The sequence below is a fragment of the Acanthopagrus latus genome, chromosome 8, assembly GCF_904848185.1.
Source record: "Acanthopagrus latus isolate v.2019 chromosome 8, fAcaLat1.1, whole genome shotgun sequence".
In the NCBI taxonomy this organism is placed as follows: Eukaryota; Metazoa; Chordata; class Actinopteri; order Spariformes; family Sparidae; genus Acanthopagrus; species Acanthopagrus latus.
In genome coordinates, this window is record NC_051046.1 from 25,779,594 (window position 1) to 25,797,878 (window position 18,285).

Here is an 18,285-nt window from a genome sequence, read left to right on the forward strand (position 1 = left end):
TGTCAATGTCATAAAACATTTGCACAAATGTAATAACCACAACGTGAACACACTGTGAGAGAACTATCCAGCTGTGACTCATTTGATATAAGAAGCTCTGACCTCGTCTCAAGATAATTGTACAAGGTGAGAATGGTTTTGGAAGCACAATGAAAAACTGACTCATTATACACAAACAAAAACAAACACGCACGCACACGCACACACGGGGATATCACCACACTCCCACTTTTAGCACAGAGTCAGTGCAGTTCAGGACAGACATCCTATCTAAATAAATAACAAGTCACCATTTAAAAGAATATCAATGTTTTATTAGTTCCAACTATGAAAGACAATAAAAACAGAGTCATGGTTAAGCATTTATGGCTCAACTAAAAAAAAAAAACAGCATCAGTGCAGCGCAAACTAGTATCTAACATATCTGCATGACTGTGTGCACACAAGTCATACATGGACTTCAAATGAAAATGAAATAAAAATGCATCTCTGTTCATAAGGCTTAATGCTCAGGTAAAAATCTGGTTTTACAGCTCTAAGTAACTTGAGCAGCATCTTCAGATTAGCTGCAGTTCTGGATTCCTACATTATGGACCCTGTGCAGACCCTGTAGATCCCTACATGACATTTGCAGTGATTTTGAGTCTTTGTGTGGGTTAGTTACTCATCAGGGTCCCAGACCAAACAACATCACCTGATTTACTTAACTGACTATTGTGATTTCATCCTTAATGTGAACATTTACTGCTTTTAATCACTTCACTTGTTCCATCATGTTCCTCTCCCTCCTTCAGTGTCAGATCAGCTTGGACTCTCTGGTGTTCCTGAATGGGACACTGGTCTGATGTCTGGAAGACAACTCCCTGAGAGAAAGACAGGGAGGAGGGACAATAGATAAGGAGAAGACATAGAGTAAAATGTGTTTAAATATAGTTTAAACTTAATCTATTTAAACCCTTAAACTTTTTTTCTTTTTTGACCACAGATGCTGCAAATTGACAAAAACACAAATACATTGTTTTTGAAGTTATTCTGATTCTGGTTTAACTGATCATGGTTCAGATCCTAGGGACATTATTAGAATTTTAAAAAAGACAGAAACAAAAGATATTAAGGTCGATATTAATTAACTAACTAAACTTGACTGTATTTTCACCTTTCATTTACAGACATATTGCAAGTGAACTGGGAGTGCAAGTGCCAAAACAGTTTAAGTCATACCATTTTTGCAATGTCCCTTCTCTGGTGTTCATACCATTTTAAACCACTGTGGATTTCCCTGGGTTCACTGAGTTATTAGTTATGGTTTCCTGTAATCACTTTGCTTTTAACTAAACCACAGTTCCCTTTGACGCTGAACTAACATTCACATTCTTAGGGGCTCCAACAGACAATTTGCTAAACAGCCAAAACCAACCGACGAAGTAAATTGTCCCAATAAACCACAAACATTTCTGAACACACCCTGATGTTATCTAACCAATTCCATCAGGAAGAAAACAGAAATGCAGAATCACATGCAAACATTCTGAAAGAGGACATGCATACACAGTGTTTGGGTCAAAGCAGATGAAAGCTTTGAAATAATTCATAAGCCACCTGTTTCCTTTGCCTCTGATATCCTCCTTACCTCATTCTTGACTATTAACTAAATGCTCTCTTTTGGAAGCAAGTCTGTAGGTGTGTGTTTATGTGAACCCCTGAATCCAGCCATTTCACCATGGAGCAAAAAGTGTCTACAGCATTACACATGACATGAAGGCGTTCTTTGGACTCACAATGACCTTATCTTTATTGTCAAAGCAACTTCAGTCTGCTCCATCAACCGCTAACAGCCCAGTGTTCTTTGACTCTGCATGACATAAACATCACTTCAATTCCTTGGATTAAAATGTCTGACTAAGAGTAGTGTGAGGGTGTGTGAGGCGGCATATGTGCCTGAAAGAGAGAGAGAAAATTGAGAGGGAGTGTGTGTTTGATTGAGTCAGTGTCGTCTGGCCTCATTTTGATTGTGTTTCTGAGTCAGTGTGTGCAGCGATTACCCTGAGCAGGTTAGCTACGGTGGCTTTAGCTGCATGTGGTTGGAGACAGACCCAACTTGATGATAAACAGCCTTTCACTGTGGTTAGCCTTCAGTCTGGACTTCCTACAAAGCAAGTCTCTGGAGGTTATTCAATGAAATAATTGACACTATGGTAATGGTGCTCTTTGACACCGGCCCCACACTATACAAGTGTATGGCCAAGCCAGTCACTGCCAGTAAGCAGCCTACAAGCCTATGAAGCAATCATAGAGGTGGGCCCCACACTATTCAGTCCACAGCCTTTAAATGACCCCGAATAATCACATTAACAACCACACAAAGTGTATGAAAATACTAAGGTGCACCTTTTATAATGGATATTCTCAGAGTAACCAGAATGGCACCAATATGACAACATATGGCTCAAACTGAGGACCAACGCGGACCAGTTGGAGAATAATTCAGCCCCTACCACCCACACACAAGGCACTAAACAGGAGCCAGTGAAAGACATCTTTGTCACCAGTAAATGGAAATGCTCACACACCACCACCGATCAAGCCCTGCAAGGGTAATGATTTGCTCTGTGTGTGGTAGACATAAAACAAAAAGAAAATTTCATGTCAAGATTATCCTGACCAAAATAAGTGTGATTTGTGTTAGTATCCCAGTAATCATCAGCCAATAGAATTATTTTCTTCATAAGAAAATATAGGGTATATTTTTACCCCTGCAAAAGTGAAGGAGAAATACATTATGGACACCACATCTACCTGTTGTTTAGTTTGGAATCCAAAGCATTACCACAAATCCTATGTAACTTTTTGATGTGCAGAGAGAAAAATACTGATAATGGAAATTCACCTAATCAGCTTATCCCGAGTGTTTTTATATTGCCATTTGCTATAAAATCTTACATCTCGCCATCCCTACTATGTGCACATATAGACAAGTGTGCACACACTGGTGTGATGCAGGTGAAGTTTCCTCCAGACGCGGAGGAAACCTAGATTTGTGAAAACAATAACTATCCCTCCTTGAAACATATACATTCAATCTCCATTCATTCGCTTCATGCTTCCTGCTACCACATCCATCACACTCATGTTACCCCAGTAATGCATGACAAGGGCACTTAACTGAAAAACAATACTGGCTGTAATCTGACAGAGTTGCATGCATGAGAAGACTGACACTACTCTTATGTCTGCATGTCAAGTATGATCTTAGCTCACCATAGTGAATGGAAACAGGGGAAAAGAGAAAACGTAAAAGTGACAATTTGTGAATTTAGAGGTAGTTAGGTGCTATTTCTTGATGAACAACAACCTCCATCCTCTCCATTTACGTCTGTTCAATGTCTCCGCTGGTTGCCTGGAAACCTGAGGGTGACCCTGGGAAGTCACTGCACCTGGCTGTTCTTCACCAAGAAGTAGGAACAACAAATAACTCCCTGTGAAACCTAATAGTTGCCATGCTAAGGGTGCGACTCTGGGGATGGCTCTCTCTGTCTGTGGGTCGGTCCTCCATCACTTCAGTCCAGAGTGAAATAACTGTACAAATACTGACACATGAAATATATTTTGGTACAGATGTGAATGGCGGCCAAAGGAAGAACCCTGGTGACTTTGGGGAATTTCTGTTTTTTCCTGTAGCACGTGAAGGTTTTCATTTATTCTATGAACTCTAGAATCATCAACTTTAAAGAGACATTCATGGTCCCAAGAGGATGAACCCTAACCAACTGGCCTTTTCTGTTGGCATATCATCAAGTTGACATGTGGTTTTGAGTAAAGGAGGCATTGTTCTTGCTTTGGGCAGAAGAGGTCCAGGGTTCAGAACCTGGCAGGCACCAAAATTGATGCAAAGTGACCCAGAGTCAGTGACAATAAAGGGAACCACACATGAATAAAGTTTTAATAAACTGAGATGTAAAAGTTAAGGTCCAGTGTGTAGCATTTAGTAGCATCTAGAGTTGACGCTGTAGACTGCAAAGACCTAACCATGAGCAATCAGGGGAAAAACACAAAAAATCCTCTCTATAGCCAGTGTTTGATTTGTCCGTTTTGGGCTTCTGTACCAACATGGCCTGGCATCATGGCGACTTGGTGGAAGAGTTGCTCCACATGAAAAAACACAACTATTTTTAGTTTCATGTGATTATACTCCAATGAAAACACTAATTTTATTTACAATATTATTCATAATCATGGATCATCATATAAAACCATATAAATCCTACACTCTGGACCTTAAAGCTTTAAGTGTTGATCAGGAACTCAGTGATGAATGCAGTGTGTGGTTAAGTGTGTTTGCTAATGATCTTCCCTGCTCTACCCAATGACCCAGGAGTCACAAGGTCAAACCAAACACGTAAGAAGCAAGATAAACAAAAAAGTTCTGCTTCAGCTCAGAGTTGTAGGCCTTACTATTTTGACTGAACATCTGCATAATCAGTTTGCAGCTGATAAAGAGAGACACTTTGTGTGTGAGTGACATTCTTGAAAAGCATTCATGCAAATTTCAATGAAGATTTTGTCCACTGATAAGTTTCTGGGCCGAGTCATGATGCATATCTCCTATGTATCTGTTAAAAACATCCCCCAAAATCTGATGAATATTCTTAAGATGACAATGAAGGTGATATCATTCTGTCTGTCAGGGGATGTTGCACTCAAATGAGCAGACTGAGCTCGCTTGACATGTTGAAGCCTGACAGATTGAGTCATATGACCCCAACATTTGTCAATGACGTAGACCTCATGACAGTTTGCTCCCCTGTCATACAAAATTGCTGAGTTAATAAGGTTTCCAGTCATTAGAGGCCACAATGCAACTGCTCAAACATTTAGACTGGGTGTCAAGTTGGGACCACGCTACAGTGGGGTGGGAATAATTAGACGAAGGTAGCAGTGTCACATAGTCAGATGAACTCTCTCTCTCTCTCTCTCTCTCTCTCTGACACACACACACACACACACACACACACACACACACACGGAGTAATGGGAAAGTGTTAGCCAGGTAACATCAGTCAGTTGAACAGAGCTCAGGTTTCTTCTGTTTCTTAGAGGCTGTGTGAGTGCGTGCACACATACAGTCAGCGCATATAAAAGTACAGCATATACATTACATACATGCATTCCCACCTATAGATATACATACAAGGCAGGTGTGGGCGGTACACACACACACATTCACCCACACCTATACAAAGAGAGTGATTATGACCTCTCCGCACCAGCAGACACACAGCATGCATAATTTAAATTCAATTACACTGTAAGGAGGGGACTGGGGAGAGACACACAGCAGCAGCCATAACGTGCTGCACCAGTAAAACCATTTCCTTTGTGGTGACTCAGCAAGTGACACCAACTGGGCTCAGTTACTCAGCTCTTTGGACCCTAAGTTCTCAGCACAGAGGTGCATGTGTGACACCTGACACTAGTGGCCAATTCCTCTAGGAACAATGTGAGACTGCAGTTTGCTGCTATCTACTATAAGCATGTACATGTCACATAGATAAGACTGAAATGAACGAGTTCCATCATTGTTTTGTTAGCAGATTCTGTTTTTGAGTAGTGGAGTGCTCTATGCCAATAACAAGTTAACGAAGACCAATGTGCATCTACAAAGTGTGTCCTATCTTACAGTCCAAAATAATAAAATATTTGGTTTAGAATGATGTAAAACTGAGTTTACTGCCACAGCAGCAGCTCTGGGAGGCTGTATTTTGGCACAGAGGTGCTCTGAATAAATACTAGCGTCAACATGTTAACTTGCTGATGTATCACACACAATACTTACTGTGTTCCCAACCGTATCTTAGTTTAGCATGTTTGCAAGCTATCATTAGCAAGTAGGAATAATAGAAAGTACAGCTGAAGAAAATTATGTTTTTTTTCTACCAGATGGTGGCACAAGAAAAGCGTAACCAAAGTTACTACAATTGAACTATACAAGCCATCCAACAATTGTTGAGACTTTTCACTCAAAACCAAAGTGAACGTAATGGTTGCACTTGAGGGACAAATTTTGAAAATACAACGATACAAATTTTAACTCCAATACATTTAATAGATGTTGAGATATTTCACTCCAGAACAAAATCAACTGATTTTGCATCAATACATTGATTTGTGATTTCAGATTCATTATTTCAGATAATAATTCATCAGATGGTAATTTATGTAATGGATTTCTTACTTTTGAAATTATGTTTTGCCCAGTCATACTCTATGTATGTGAATGTACCATGACTTTACAGTAGATTGTTCCAGTTAACTTGAAGATGAAATAGGAAACCAACTTTACTTCAGCCACTATCAAACAAGTGTCCTAACAAATGAGTGAAGAGGAAGACCCAAGGTGAGGGCTGAACTCAAACATCCTCTGTGAGATGGGGGAGGCAGTTTGAGTTAAACCACTGGTTGAAGAAAGTATAGGAGAAGGGACTTTGTGGGGGTTTAACATATATCTGTCTTTTCTTTGATAGTACTGCAAGTTAGAAAGAGAACACAGCTTGGCTTTTCCTTATTTAACATGGATATGTTCATTTGACAACTCAGTGATGAGATCTGCCTTTCACAAACCAACACAATAGACTATTCATTCACCACTAACCTTTACAGCCCCATCTCCCTCATCCTGTCCCCAGCAGGTGTTCACTTTAAGACTCAGCCAGTATCAGATACAATCTTAGATGTGGGCTATAGGAAGTGCTGGGAAGTTACTAAAGACTCTAAGCTTGACAGATAATTTAAAGCATGTGAAATGTAGATCAGGGAGGGCACAGTGTGTTTATATCTGCAGCTGCTTCTCCTCCTTGATTCCACAGGGCACGTCTCAGTAACCACATGTGCCGTTTGATTGGTCCTCCAGGTGGTTTCATGTTCCACCAGAAGCAGAGCGTCATGCCTGTCTGATAGCGTTGACTTGCTCAGACTGTGTTTTTTGCATCCTTTTTCCTTGATGATTCCTTGATTTCCTTTCCTGATGTATTTGCCTTTACCTTGGTGGTGGTAGGATGTTGTTACATGGCTTCGTTGTTTGACTGTTATCATTGTGTTTATTGCTAATATTTCAGACTTTGTTGCATTGTCAAGCCCAGCTCTGAACAGGGTGTCCCGAAAATTGATCAAATGCACTATGTTGTACTCTGTCTGGTTTGATCTGCTGTTGATGCCTCTGCTGTCCACTTCCGTCAAAATCTCGCCTGACTCACTGTGTATTCTCCGCGGGGCAGAGCGAAGAGCCTCTGGGAAGCTGCATAAAATGCTGTGGTGCAGTCGGTGGAACCATAAGCATTGTCTAGAATGGCTGCAATCAGTGCCGACCAAAAGCAGACTTGAACGGCAGCTCCAGTCACAATAAGGGGAATAAACCTAATGTTGTGCGGTCCAACATGTGCATACCCCTGCAGGCATTTGCTGACATAGCACTGACAAAGCTAAATGGTGTTCTGTGCTGGCAGAGAACGAGGTACCCAGATCTTTCCCTTGCTGTAATTTTGACCTGGAAAAATTCCCTGCTAAACTTCTAACAACAGATTATGTGTCCCACCAGAGGTGTAGGACTGTCGACCATTGTGATTGTTCATTCAAGGAGAGCCACAAGGCAAATGCTCTACCACCATTTAGAAAGTTAGATCAAGCCATTGTCATCTTCATACCAGAACATAAACAAAAACTGCAGTGACCTAAGAGGTTAGGTTATCAGAAGCTACGCTGCAGGCTGCCATCCGTGATTTGATCCAATCCAGCTTTGAAAACATCAGTGAAGTCTATGAAGTACTGAGAAGCCTCATACCAACGCTTGATAACAATATCACCCCCAAGGTGACTGTATGTGACAGTACATCACTCGTGCTGCTTTAGACAGTCATGCTGCAGCTTGCAGCTCAGGATTTTCTATCAGAGATATAAAAGGAGTAAAAGGCTGAGACGTGACAGAAGTCACTTAGCGGACTCTATTCCAGCTATTATAATTCTAACACACTGCCTTCATAGCGAGCTCTCTGGAGTATACAGTGCCTGCAATTCCGTGCATACATCAAGAAATATGAGTATGTGACAAATAAACCCTTGAATAATGAATTTCTGCACACAAAACATCCACAGTCCCATTGCACCAGAGGACTTAGTATCTGCTTTGTCCTTTTATTCTGTCACCATTCACTTCTATACTTTTAACCTTGGAAGCCTTTTCTCTGACGGTCATTAACTTTGACCTTTTCCATTCACTAGCATTCAAACCGACACTTTCATTGAGATTGTAGATAAGCAACAATTTATGACAAATGTCTTGGGGAAATCTCAGGATCTATGCTTTTTCCATTTTTCTATTAGGAATGACAGTTCCCTTTGTGACAGTGGAAGAAAAACTGTAAGTATACCTCACAGAGCAATTCATTTTGAATCTATTCCATTTATCACTTCTTTTTTTCTGCAGGCAAGGGGAGAACCCTTTCTATTCAGCTCTTAGAAAAACAGTGAGGTGTGGTCCATTCATGGTTCACTCACTCTTACATTTATACCTGTTCGCTTTTGTTCACCTTTCTAGATAAACAGCAAGGCGTGGGCCAGAGCTGACATTCACTTACACTGTTCTGCTGCCTTGAGGCTGACCCTCTCTCTGTGTAAAATGTAACCCTTGGAACTGTACATGTTACACTATAATTATGTAATAAGCATAATAATGTTTACCCAAAGTGGTTATGTTTGAATTAAATACAATGACTGTAATAAGTAGACAAGACTTGACTAGAATGAAGTGTAATAAGAGACTTAACATATCCCAGTAGAGTATATAAGGCACATAATGATGACATATTAGAAGAGCTACAGTATAATAACATGTTATATTGGTTTTGGACTGATAAATCAAAAAAAAAAAAAAATGGGACTATGGGAAAAAAGGACATTGAAAGTACAAACTGTAGCTGATCTATGCATGGAAACTAAAGGGTAAATTATTCAAGCCAGAGCTTAAACTGTTTATTCACCTATGCTGTTTGTATTTTTCTTTTAGACCTTTCAGGATTAGTGTTGACACTTCCTCAAAGAAGTACAATGTGTGTGTTTCTGTGAGGCTTGGGGCTGAGTCTATCAAACAAACACCGTGCTGTGGGTTATCAGTGTGAGTTAAGCTTCTTTTAACTCATGTGACCTGAACAATGTTCTCATTTACATGGTTAAAGCATGCTGCAAAGACAGGCAGCTTGAACACACACACACACCAAACAACAGCTGGGCATCGCTGGGAAATCTGGAATGATGTCATAAATGATTAAGATTAGAGTGGTGTAGTGTGTCAAGACAGCAGTGCTCTCTCAAAGAGCATACACATATATTTGCTGAGATCTGACACACACAAAAAAGAACACTTAATAAAGACAAAATAGAGCAGAGATGAGGTGGACTGTCATTATCAATTAAACCGGTGGCACTTCATAACGGCTGAGCATGACATGATTACTGCTTACTTGTTCTTTTGCCATGGGAAAAACAAGCTAGTTGAGACCAGACATAAACAAGTTTTTGGAAGGTACATCAGTTGTACCCGTCACATTACGCAACAAGTTTTAAGAACAGGGTGTTCCAAATATCAGTGATTTAGTTTAATTAGATTGCTCATGATGCGGATACAATTATAGCCCATGTACATCTAAGCACACATGAAATATAGTATTCATATGTTATAAAGTAGATGCTCCTGTTTCTAGGCAAAAACATTTTTTACATTCAGAGCAGATCAACATCACACGTCTTCTAATGAGGCCTCCATAATTTAAAAAGGAAGTGCAGCTGAGGGCTGCTCATTATTCAAGTGCTGAATAATGGGTATATGACTCCCAAGTCTATTCTCTGTTTCTACTGTATCACTATTCACAGAAAGAAAGGGGAGAACCAAAAACTTGCACAGGCTGCAAGTTTACAAACCCTGTTTGGTACAGTTCTGAACGTAAGGCAATGTTTTAATTTTGTTTCTTTTTGAGTGTGTGTGTTTTTTCAGCTGTTACATTATGTTCCCTGAATAAAGAGCTACTTCTGACACATTATTCCAACATTATCATTAGAAATTAAAGGCAAGCTTAACGGATATATACAGGAAACAGTAAATGCTAAATGTCTGTTGTTACTGCAGAGGAACAGAAAGTTTGCCTGTTGGCTAACCAAACAGCTAGAAGAGGTTCCTCAGAATTAGATCCCTGTGCACTTAGCTATAAAAGCTAAGCTGTGTTTACAGTGGAAGTAGTGTTTGGAGCTAACGTTTGAAATGACTTGATTTATGTCAATTTTAAGTGGGTTTGGAAGCCTCAGGAGGCTTTTCTTGAAATACGCTGTTTTGCTGTAGTTCCGTTTCCTGAATCCTTCCAACAGAGGTGATGATTGCAATGTTAGACCTTGACCCATAGTCAGAATAATAAAGTAGCGCCTACGTTGAAAAACACTGGAATTTTCCGTTTATGCATTACACATAATGATAGTGTATACATCCAGGTATACAACAGGTGACACCATCTAAAATGTGGGGTTGTTTAATATGTAGTCAGTGGTATTCTAGCAACAGTGAAATGGAGTGTATGGTAATTAGGATTTGCCCATAGATTATATCTCATGATTCCAGCCACACTATAGGTGAAAAGAAAGTAGAGATTTTATTAACTGCTTTTTGACGATTAAATCCAAAACATTTAAGGACAGGATTTCATTAATACTTTATGGTCTTTTTTCCGTCACTTTTGGTTACTCTGTACTGCCTTTGAGATGTGAATCTTCACATGAATATGCACCCTAGGATACAGTCTATTCTAAAGGTAAGTGAGAGAAATTAGTTATTTAAGTCTGACTCAAGTGGTTACTAGAGGTGTGAATCCTAACTGGCCTTCCAATGCTATTAAGATTCAGTTGTCAATCATTCGAATGCAAAAAGATTCTCAATATATCTCAGTGTATACACTTTTTCATAATTTAAATCCCCCCTTTTATTCAGAGAGCCAATAATCAGACTATGGCAGTCCACAAAATAAAAACTGCATCTTGTCAATACATAAACAATACTACACCTACATTAGTGATCTCTGCCTCCCTCCAACATACCTTCTACATTACACAGTAACGTTGGTCTAATGTCGCCCACAATTCAAAGCATGGGAGCAACATCGAATGCAACTTTATTTTACAGCGACTTTACAGAGACTGAACAATCAGTAGTAAATATAAGCTGCAGACTCTGGATTATGTTCTGTATCGCTGCAGAATGGTCTATATCTTTATCTCTCTCTCTCTCTATATATATATATATCTATATATAATTTTTTTTACCTTTTTTATTGATTTTTGTTACTTTTTCTGTTAAATTACTGTAGATTAAACAGAAACTGAAGCCTGATGTTTGATTTGTTTGCGGTAGTCAGGGGAATTAAGGTGTTGCCAGTCTAAGCACCAAACACTGCAGTAAGGCCTCCAATGTCCCTTTGTTTCTTTAAATAGGATGAGCTGTGTGTTTGTGTGCGTGTGTGTTTGATCACTCATGCGTAGTGTATCCTCACTACCTGGTTATATAACACCGCTACACCTGCATCTTAGCAATTCCCTTAACAATGGCAGAGGTGGTGTGTGTGTTTGTGTGTGTAAATGTCCACATCACACAGTTTGCCTGATTGAGTTTGAATTTTTCATGCATATCTAGTTTGCATCATGTTTCAACACATGAAGCATGCACAACTCAAAGGCACATCAGCACACATACCTACAACCAGGGTTCCAAAACACATGACCAAATATTGAATGTCTCTAATGTTGATTTGAACTGATGTTATGGATGTGTTAAGTGTGCACAAGTCCTAAAAAAGTAAATAAATATGCACATAAACAGTTCCCTGGGGAGAGGAGATGAGAGGTGAGTACAGCAGGAGAGAGTGGCTCCCACACTGCCGAACATACAGAGAACAACACCAGAGGATCAAGTGACAAGCTTTAGCCAACACACACACTCAAGCAGACATAAGCATGTTTTGTCTATGTCGATCACACATGGATCCCAAACTGTTACACAATAAGCATTCTTCTCGTTGTCCCTAGTCCCACACACACAGTCAAACCATACACTTCTGGCAGGCTGCGTGGGTCACATATGTGCTCCTGCTCATGGGAAACACGATGACTCTAATTATGTCAGTGACTTTATCCCGCACACCTGCACACAATGATCAACTTCTATCAGTGTCCCCACAGGCAAACAGCTATTTAACCTTGCAGAGTTGCCCAGGTGGACAGATACACACACATAACATGGTCAAAAGTCATGACACAACAGTACCCAGGTGTTGATGTTAAGCCAACACTTTTTAGTCAGATAATTGCCAAAAATCTCATAAACAAGCTATCATACCTCATGGGTATAGTCATGCAATAAGATTTTTTTAAATACATATCTTGACAGGTGAGCCTTGTCGTGGTTTGATTTAATTAAGCAACCTTACAAACCCTGTTTCTGTGATCCGATGCCAAAGAGAGATGATGTGTTCCTTTTTGTAAGTGTGTGCCCTATACCAAGGAAAATGTTCAATTGTAATTACACACAACTCATAATTCAGAAAAGCTGCAAAAATATACACAATAAAAAAAATACATCAACATGGAAAATTCCATGCACTATAGAGATTTTTTATGCAATGACAGAATAATTGCTCAAGTGTAAAGACTGTGCATGTGTCACTATGACTGTTAGAATACTGGTTGAGCTAGTTATCTGGCACTGTGTCAGTCATAATTAGACCTATGACTCTCATATAAAAAATATGTTTTGCTGCATGCTAACATGTCTACCACAGTGCTGTTATTGTATGTATGATTATATGGCAGAGATGAGAGGACAGAGGAAAAGTGACACAAAGGCATACATTTTATGAACAGATCAAGACGGAGAAGGTTTCTGAAATCAGTTCAATACTGAATGGCAGTTAGCTAAAGCTCCCATCAAATAATTACAATGCTGTGGTTTTGAACTTGAAGTCTTGCATGCCAGTTTTACTATGTTTACTATTTTACTATGTTATGTGCACATCATTAGCGACAAAGCTACAAAACAGCCGAGACTGGTGAGCTCCACTGTCAACTTTAAAAGCCAGCTCCACTTTGTTTTTGTCACTGGTAGTTTGAACACACCATTAGTCTCTATTCTTTGTATAATTAAGGTAGAAAGTAAGTTCAACTGTATTTAATAGCAGACACAACAAAGACTAACTACAAAGCTACTGTATTAGTCAAATTGGTAATGGTCAACAAAAATATTCTGATTTTAAAAAATGTGTTAAAAATGGCAAAAGGCTTCATTTAATCAGTGCTGTGATCCAAAAATGTGTCATTCACCCACTCACATACACCAGTGGCAGCAAGCTATAATCCAGGGCTTCTACTAAGACTATGACATGTGGGCAGGGACTGTTAGGGACTGTTAATAAAACTATAAAATGACTTTGAATGATCAAAAATGTGTGGTAAACCAGTCACTCACAGGGAAGTGGCTCTATGACAAGATTTCTACTCTTTTCTAGGAACGTTTACTGTCCAACAAAGTTCTCTGTCTGTCCCCCGGTCAGTTTTTCCAATTCTGCCCCATGATCTGACCTCCTGCATGACGGAAGCCACAGAAAGTGGAAAAGCAATTTCAAGCTGGGTGTGCCGGGGGGCTTCCGGCAGACAGATACTGTCCCATCTGTGAGGCAGTGAAGACGGGACAGCTTAGCTCATCTTCCTGCGCCTGTCAATTGTATTTCCTTGTTTCCCACACACACAGGGAACAACTAAACTCAACTCACTAAGTCACATAACACCCTTTTAATTTAAATTCCCTAAAGGGAATGTCTACATAGATATGAATGCTTCAGAAAGTTGTTGCGTAAGTAGTGCAGATGTTCATACCTCCCATTAGATTCTTGGTAGGGACAGACTGTACAGAAGGTGCGTAACCTACTAAACAGGAAACTACAAGTCTATTTTAGAGCTGTGGTGTCCCCACCCTGCCCTGCTGTGAAATGCTGTGGAAAACACAATGGGATGGTTTCATTCTTTCTGTCTCCCAGTCCCTTACACATACTCATCTCATAAATCCATTACAGAGACCATAAACACATCAGTGTGATCTGTTTACCATTGGTGTTTACACCCAGGTACCACACAAGCCATTGGGTCTGATTTTCACCTGGGAGCCTGGCTGTGGCTCTCTGCATGGGGGTGGGCCACTGAAGTTAAAAGTTGGATACAAGTTTTGTTTTTGTGGTAAGATTTTGACATCTGGATTCATCAATCATTCATCAAAGTAAGTTATTGTGTATATATTGTGTGTATATCTATATCTGTATATCTATATATATATATATCTATATCTATCTATATCCATATACATATATATCTATATATATCTATATATATCTATATCTATATATCTATATCTATATATATCTATATCTATATATCTATATCTATCTATATCCATATACATATATATCTATATATATCTATATATCTATATATATATATCTATCTATCTATATCTATATATATCTATATATATATATCTATATATCTATCTATATATATCTATATATATCTATATATCTATATATATATCTATATCTATATATCTATCTATATCTATCTATATCTATATCTATATCTATATATATATATATATATATATATATATATATATATATATATATATATATATATATATATATATATATATATATATATCTATATCTATCTATATCTATCGCAAATACTGCAGAGGAACTGTTGGAACCCTCGAGGACCCAAGATTCACCCAGAAACCAGTCATGTTTGGTGGAGGAAAAATCTTGGTTTGGGGCTACAGCCAGTATAGTGGTGTGCAAGAGATCTGCAGATTGGATGGCAACATCAACAGCTTGAAGTGTCAAGAAATTCTTGCTGCCAACCGATTACATTCCAAACAACAAGAGAGGGCAAATTCTTCAGCAGGATGGTGCTCCTTCTCATACTTCAGCCTTCACATCAAAGTTCCTGAAAGCGAAGAAGGTCAAGGTGATCTAGGATTGGCCGGTCCAGTCACCAGACGTGAATATTATTGAGCATATCTGGAGTAAAATGAAGGAGGAGGCTTGGAAGATGAAACCAAAGAATCTTGATGAACTCTGAGAATCCTTTGCCATTCCAGATGACTTCATCAATAAGTTATTTGAGTCATTGCTGAGACATATGGATGCAGTCCTCCAAACTCTTGGGTGTCATACACAATATTAATTCTTGTTCCCCAAGGCAACGTGACTTTATGTTCTGATGTTATTGTAGCATGTTTGTGTATATAAAATAAAGTATAATTTCTACCATACATTATTTTTGGATGCAACAAGACTTTTGTCCAAGCAAAATCTGACCTTTCTGTCCCAATTTAATGATAAAACTCAATGAATGATACATGACTTAAATTTGATATAATAAGCATAATCTAGAGGCCCTTGCCTTTCATATAAGCCATTTCTCATTCCAACTGATAAACTACAAGTCAAGTTATTATTTGTTGTTCCTACAACTTGGATAAGTGACAAGTCAGGGACTACACACACACAAATTATACATGTATATGTATATATATATATACACAGATGTAATGTACAACTTGAGCAAAGTCATGACACTTGTTACTGTGGTCTCAGAGCTGCTGTTAAAACAGCTCTTAAGAGTACATCCTAATAAATGGTGACAGATCTCTCACATTAGTTCAACTACTATTCATACAAATACTGTCCTCTACTTTATATTGATGTACATATTCATTTTATGAGAATGTTTTATGGTTCTTGCTTAATAAGCAGGTGGAGCTGTCATTAGTAAAATAAAGGACCTAAAGAATATAAGTTATCAAACAGTCATCTTCTTTTAGTTTTGTATACAAGTATGTGTTGCAAAAAGATGCTCTGCTATAATTCATCTAAAAATAAAATAAAAACTAAGTAAGTCATTTTTCTTACTGATTGACACAACAGACCCTAATTAGTTAACCTGGAACTTTATTGTTTAACAAAAGCTGAAAAGAAGGAAACGTTTCCCTGGCAGCTTGAGGACTGATCAGTAAGAGGGTGTTTGATGTGAGACGTCTCCGTCAGTAAATAAGCACACTTCCTCAAACCAGATTAACACGGTTTACACGTTGCTTGTTTGATGTTGTGAAACTTGATATGCAATGTGATGTGGTTTGCTCCACTTACCACACATACTTCATGCTTGACCACAGCTCCCTTTCACATCTGTCATTTGTCAATAAAATGGCTTGTTTGGCAAGTTTGATCTTTAAATAACCAGGAAGCTTTCCCCATCTTACTACTTACTGTGACAATTCAGCAACTCCAAATGAAATGTAGAATTTTGCATATGGAGTCAATTAGTTAGAGATATTCCAGTTACAATACCAATTCTTTTTGGATATGAAAGAGATTCTGAGAAAACTACTTCTTTAAATTGTGCAAGGAATCTTGATCTGTGTTTAGTGTTTCCAATAGTGTTCAGATAAATGGATCAGGAATCTTGTGATTAAAATATTTCTATAAAGAAATGAATAGGATATTGTTATTGGTTTTGGGATCTAATTATTAAAAATGCTGTGGTAACTTAGCCAAAATGTTACGACAGGTACATTGCCAAAAAGAAATGTTTCCTTTTTAATACAACCTTTATGTCCCTGTGCGAAACTCCGACACAGAAAGACAGAAAAGAGGCAGTGTGTTGTAAAAGTTCACCAAAGCATGCAGAAACTCAAGCAATTTTTTTAATCAAGTGACTGTTGATACAATCATTTATCAATCTGTATGGTAGATAGCCTTAAGACATTTACTTGCTAAATTGAAAATCTACCAGCATTTGGCACTTTGCAGGTGTTAATCAATTGCAGGATTTTATGAATTGCTATCAGATCACTCAAAGATGTTTGTTTGAACTAGAAAAAATGCAGAATGTCTTGTAGTGTCAATCTGTCAATAAAGCTATTTTATATCATGTGTAGACTAATTACAAAATATCTCTATTTTAAACAATACTATTTATACCACTTAAAACACCAAAACAATTGATTCTACCTCTTAAAGTGAGTTTAACAGGTGTATTTTTAGAATAAGAAGCCATAGGAAGTGTACTTTTCATCACCTAGCAATAACAAACTTGCTTCCCAAAGACTACCATTAGTGTTGAGATTTTTCAGCTCGGTTCTTTCCATTCATCAAGTTGACAACAACACAGTGAGTTTCAAATCTGGCTAAGCTGAGAGCCAGTGTTTGAGCAAACACAGAGGGGTCAAATTAAAGTCACTGGGATATGGGTTGACATACCAGGCTGTTTGGTGTGTTGTTATGCTTGATACTTAAATTCTCACCACATGAATACAATGAATGCATACATTTTACTATAAGGGTGATTGATATAACTATAGATATAGACAGCCTTGTAAAGTTGAAGCAGCTGTGAGTGATATAATTAATGAAAACAAGTGTTAAATAGCTCTATATTCTAACAGAAATCATTTTGTTATAGTGTTTTGGCAATAACCCATGTCTCTCCTCTCCTTGCTCAAGCAATAAAAAAGAAAATACACTTTCTGTTATCCCTGCCCTCTTTATCCAATCATGACAGAGAACTCCATAAAGAGGAGATCCTGCCAATGAATGCACAAGGAGCAGAATCCTCCCTTTTCCTGCTATGTCTGCTGCGCGTTCATGTGGTGACTGGGAGTAGCGAAGAAATTGCTAACTGCAAAATGTAAAGGAGGTTAACTAAAATGACAACAACGCTTACAGCAGCTTTAAGGGTATTTCACTAACATCTTCAGTTTTTAATGACAATGTTAGGTGGGCTGATGAATAAATGCAAACATTAGTATGCAGAGCAATTATTGAAGGCTAAGGATGCATGAAGTCAAAATCACTTTAGCTGTTTAAAATATAATGTAAAATAAAAAATGTCTTCGCAGCGGGGGAGATTTAAATAAAAATACCAAATTAGTATTTGAATTAATTTGTAATTTTTTTTTCCCTTGGGCTGTGTGGGTGTAGCAATAAACATCAACCACTGTCCCCAGAGAAACCTCAGCATGAGTCTAGTCTGAAAATGTGTCATATTATGAATACCGGTAATTACCTGCTGGAGTTTATTTATTATTAGTAAGAATGGTGAAGACCATGAGTTGGTGTGACAATGAGGATAGGTAGAGCCACAGCAGGTTTG

The 18,285-nt window shown here is 38.4% G+C and overlaps 1 protein-coding gene across 1 annotated transcript in view; it reads right to left on the minus strand.

Moving 5' to 3' along the window:
• Positions 1-292: 292 nt before the first annotated feature.
• The window catches only part of si:ch211-266k8.4 (rab GTPase-activating protein 1), a 63,507-nt gene continuing 45,514 nt past the window's right edge, over positions 293-18,285 (minus strand). Inside the window, exon 15 of the mRNA XM_037107734.1 lies at positions 293-863. Coding sequence (XP_036963629.1) covers positions 797-863 — 67 coding nt within the window. The 3' untranslated portion in view covers positions 293-796. The remainder of the gene's footprint in view (positions 864-18,285) is intronic.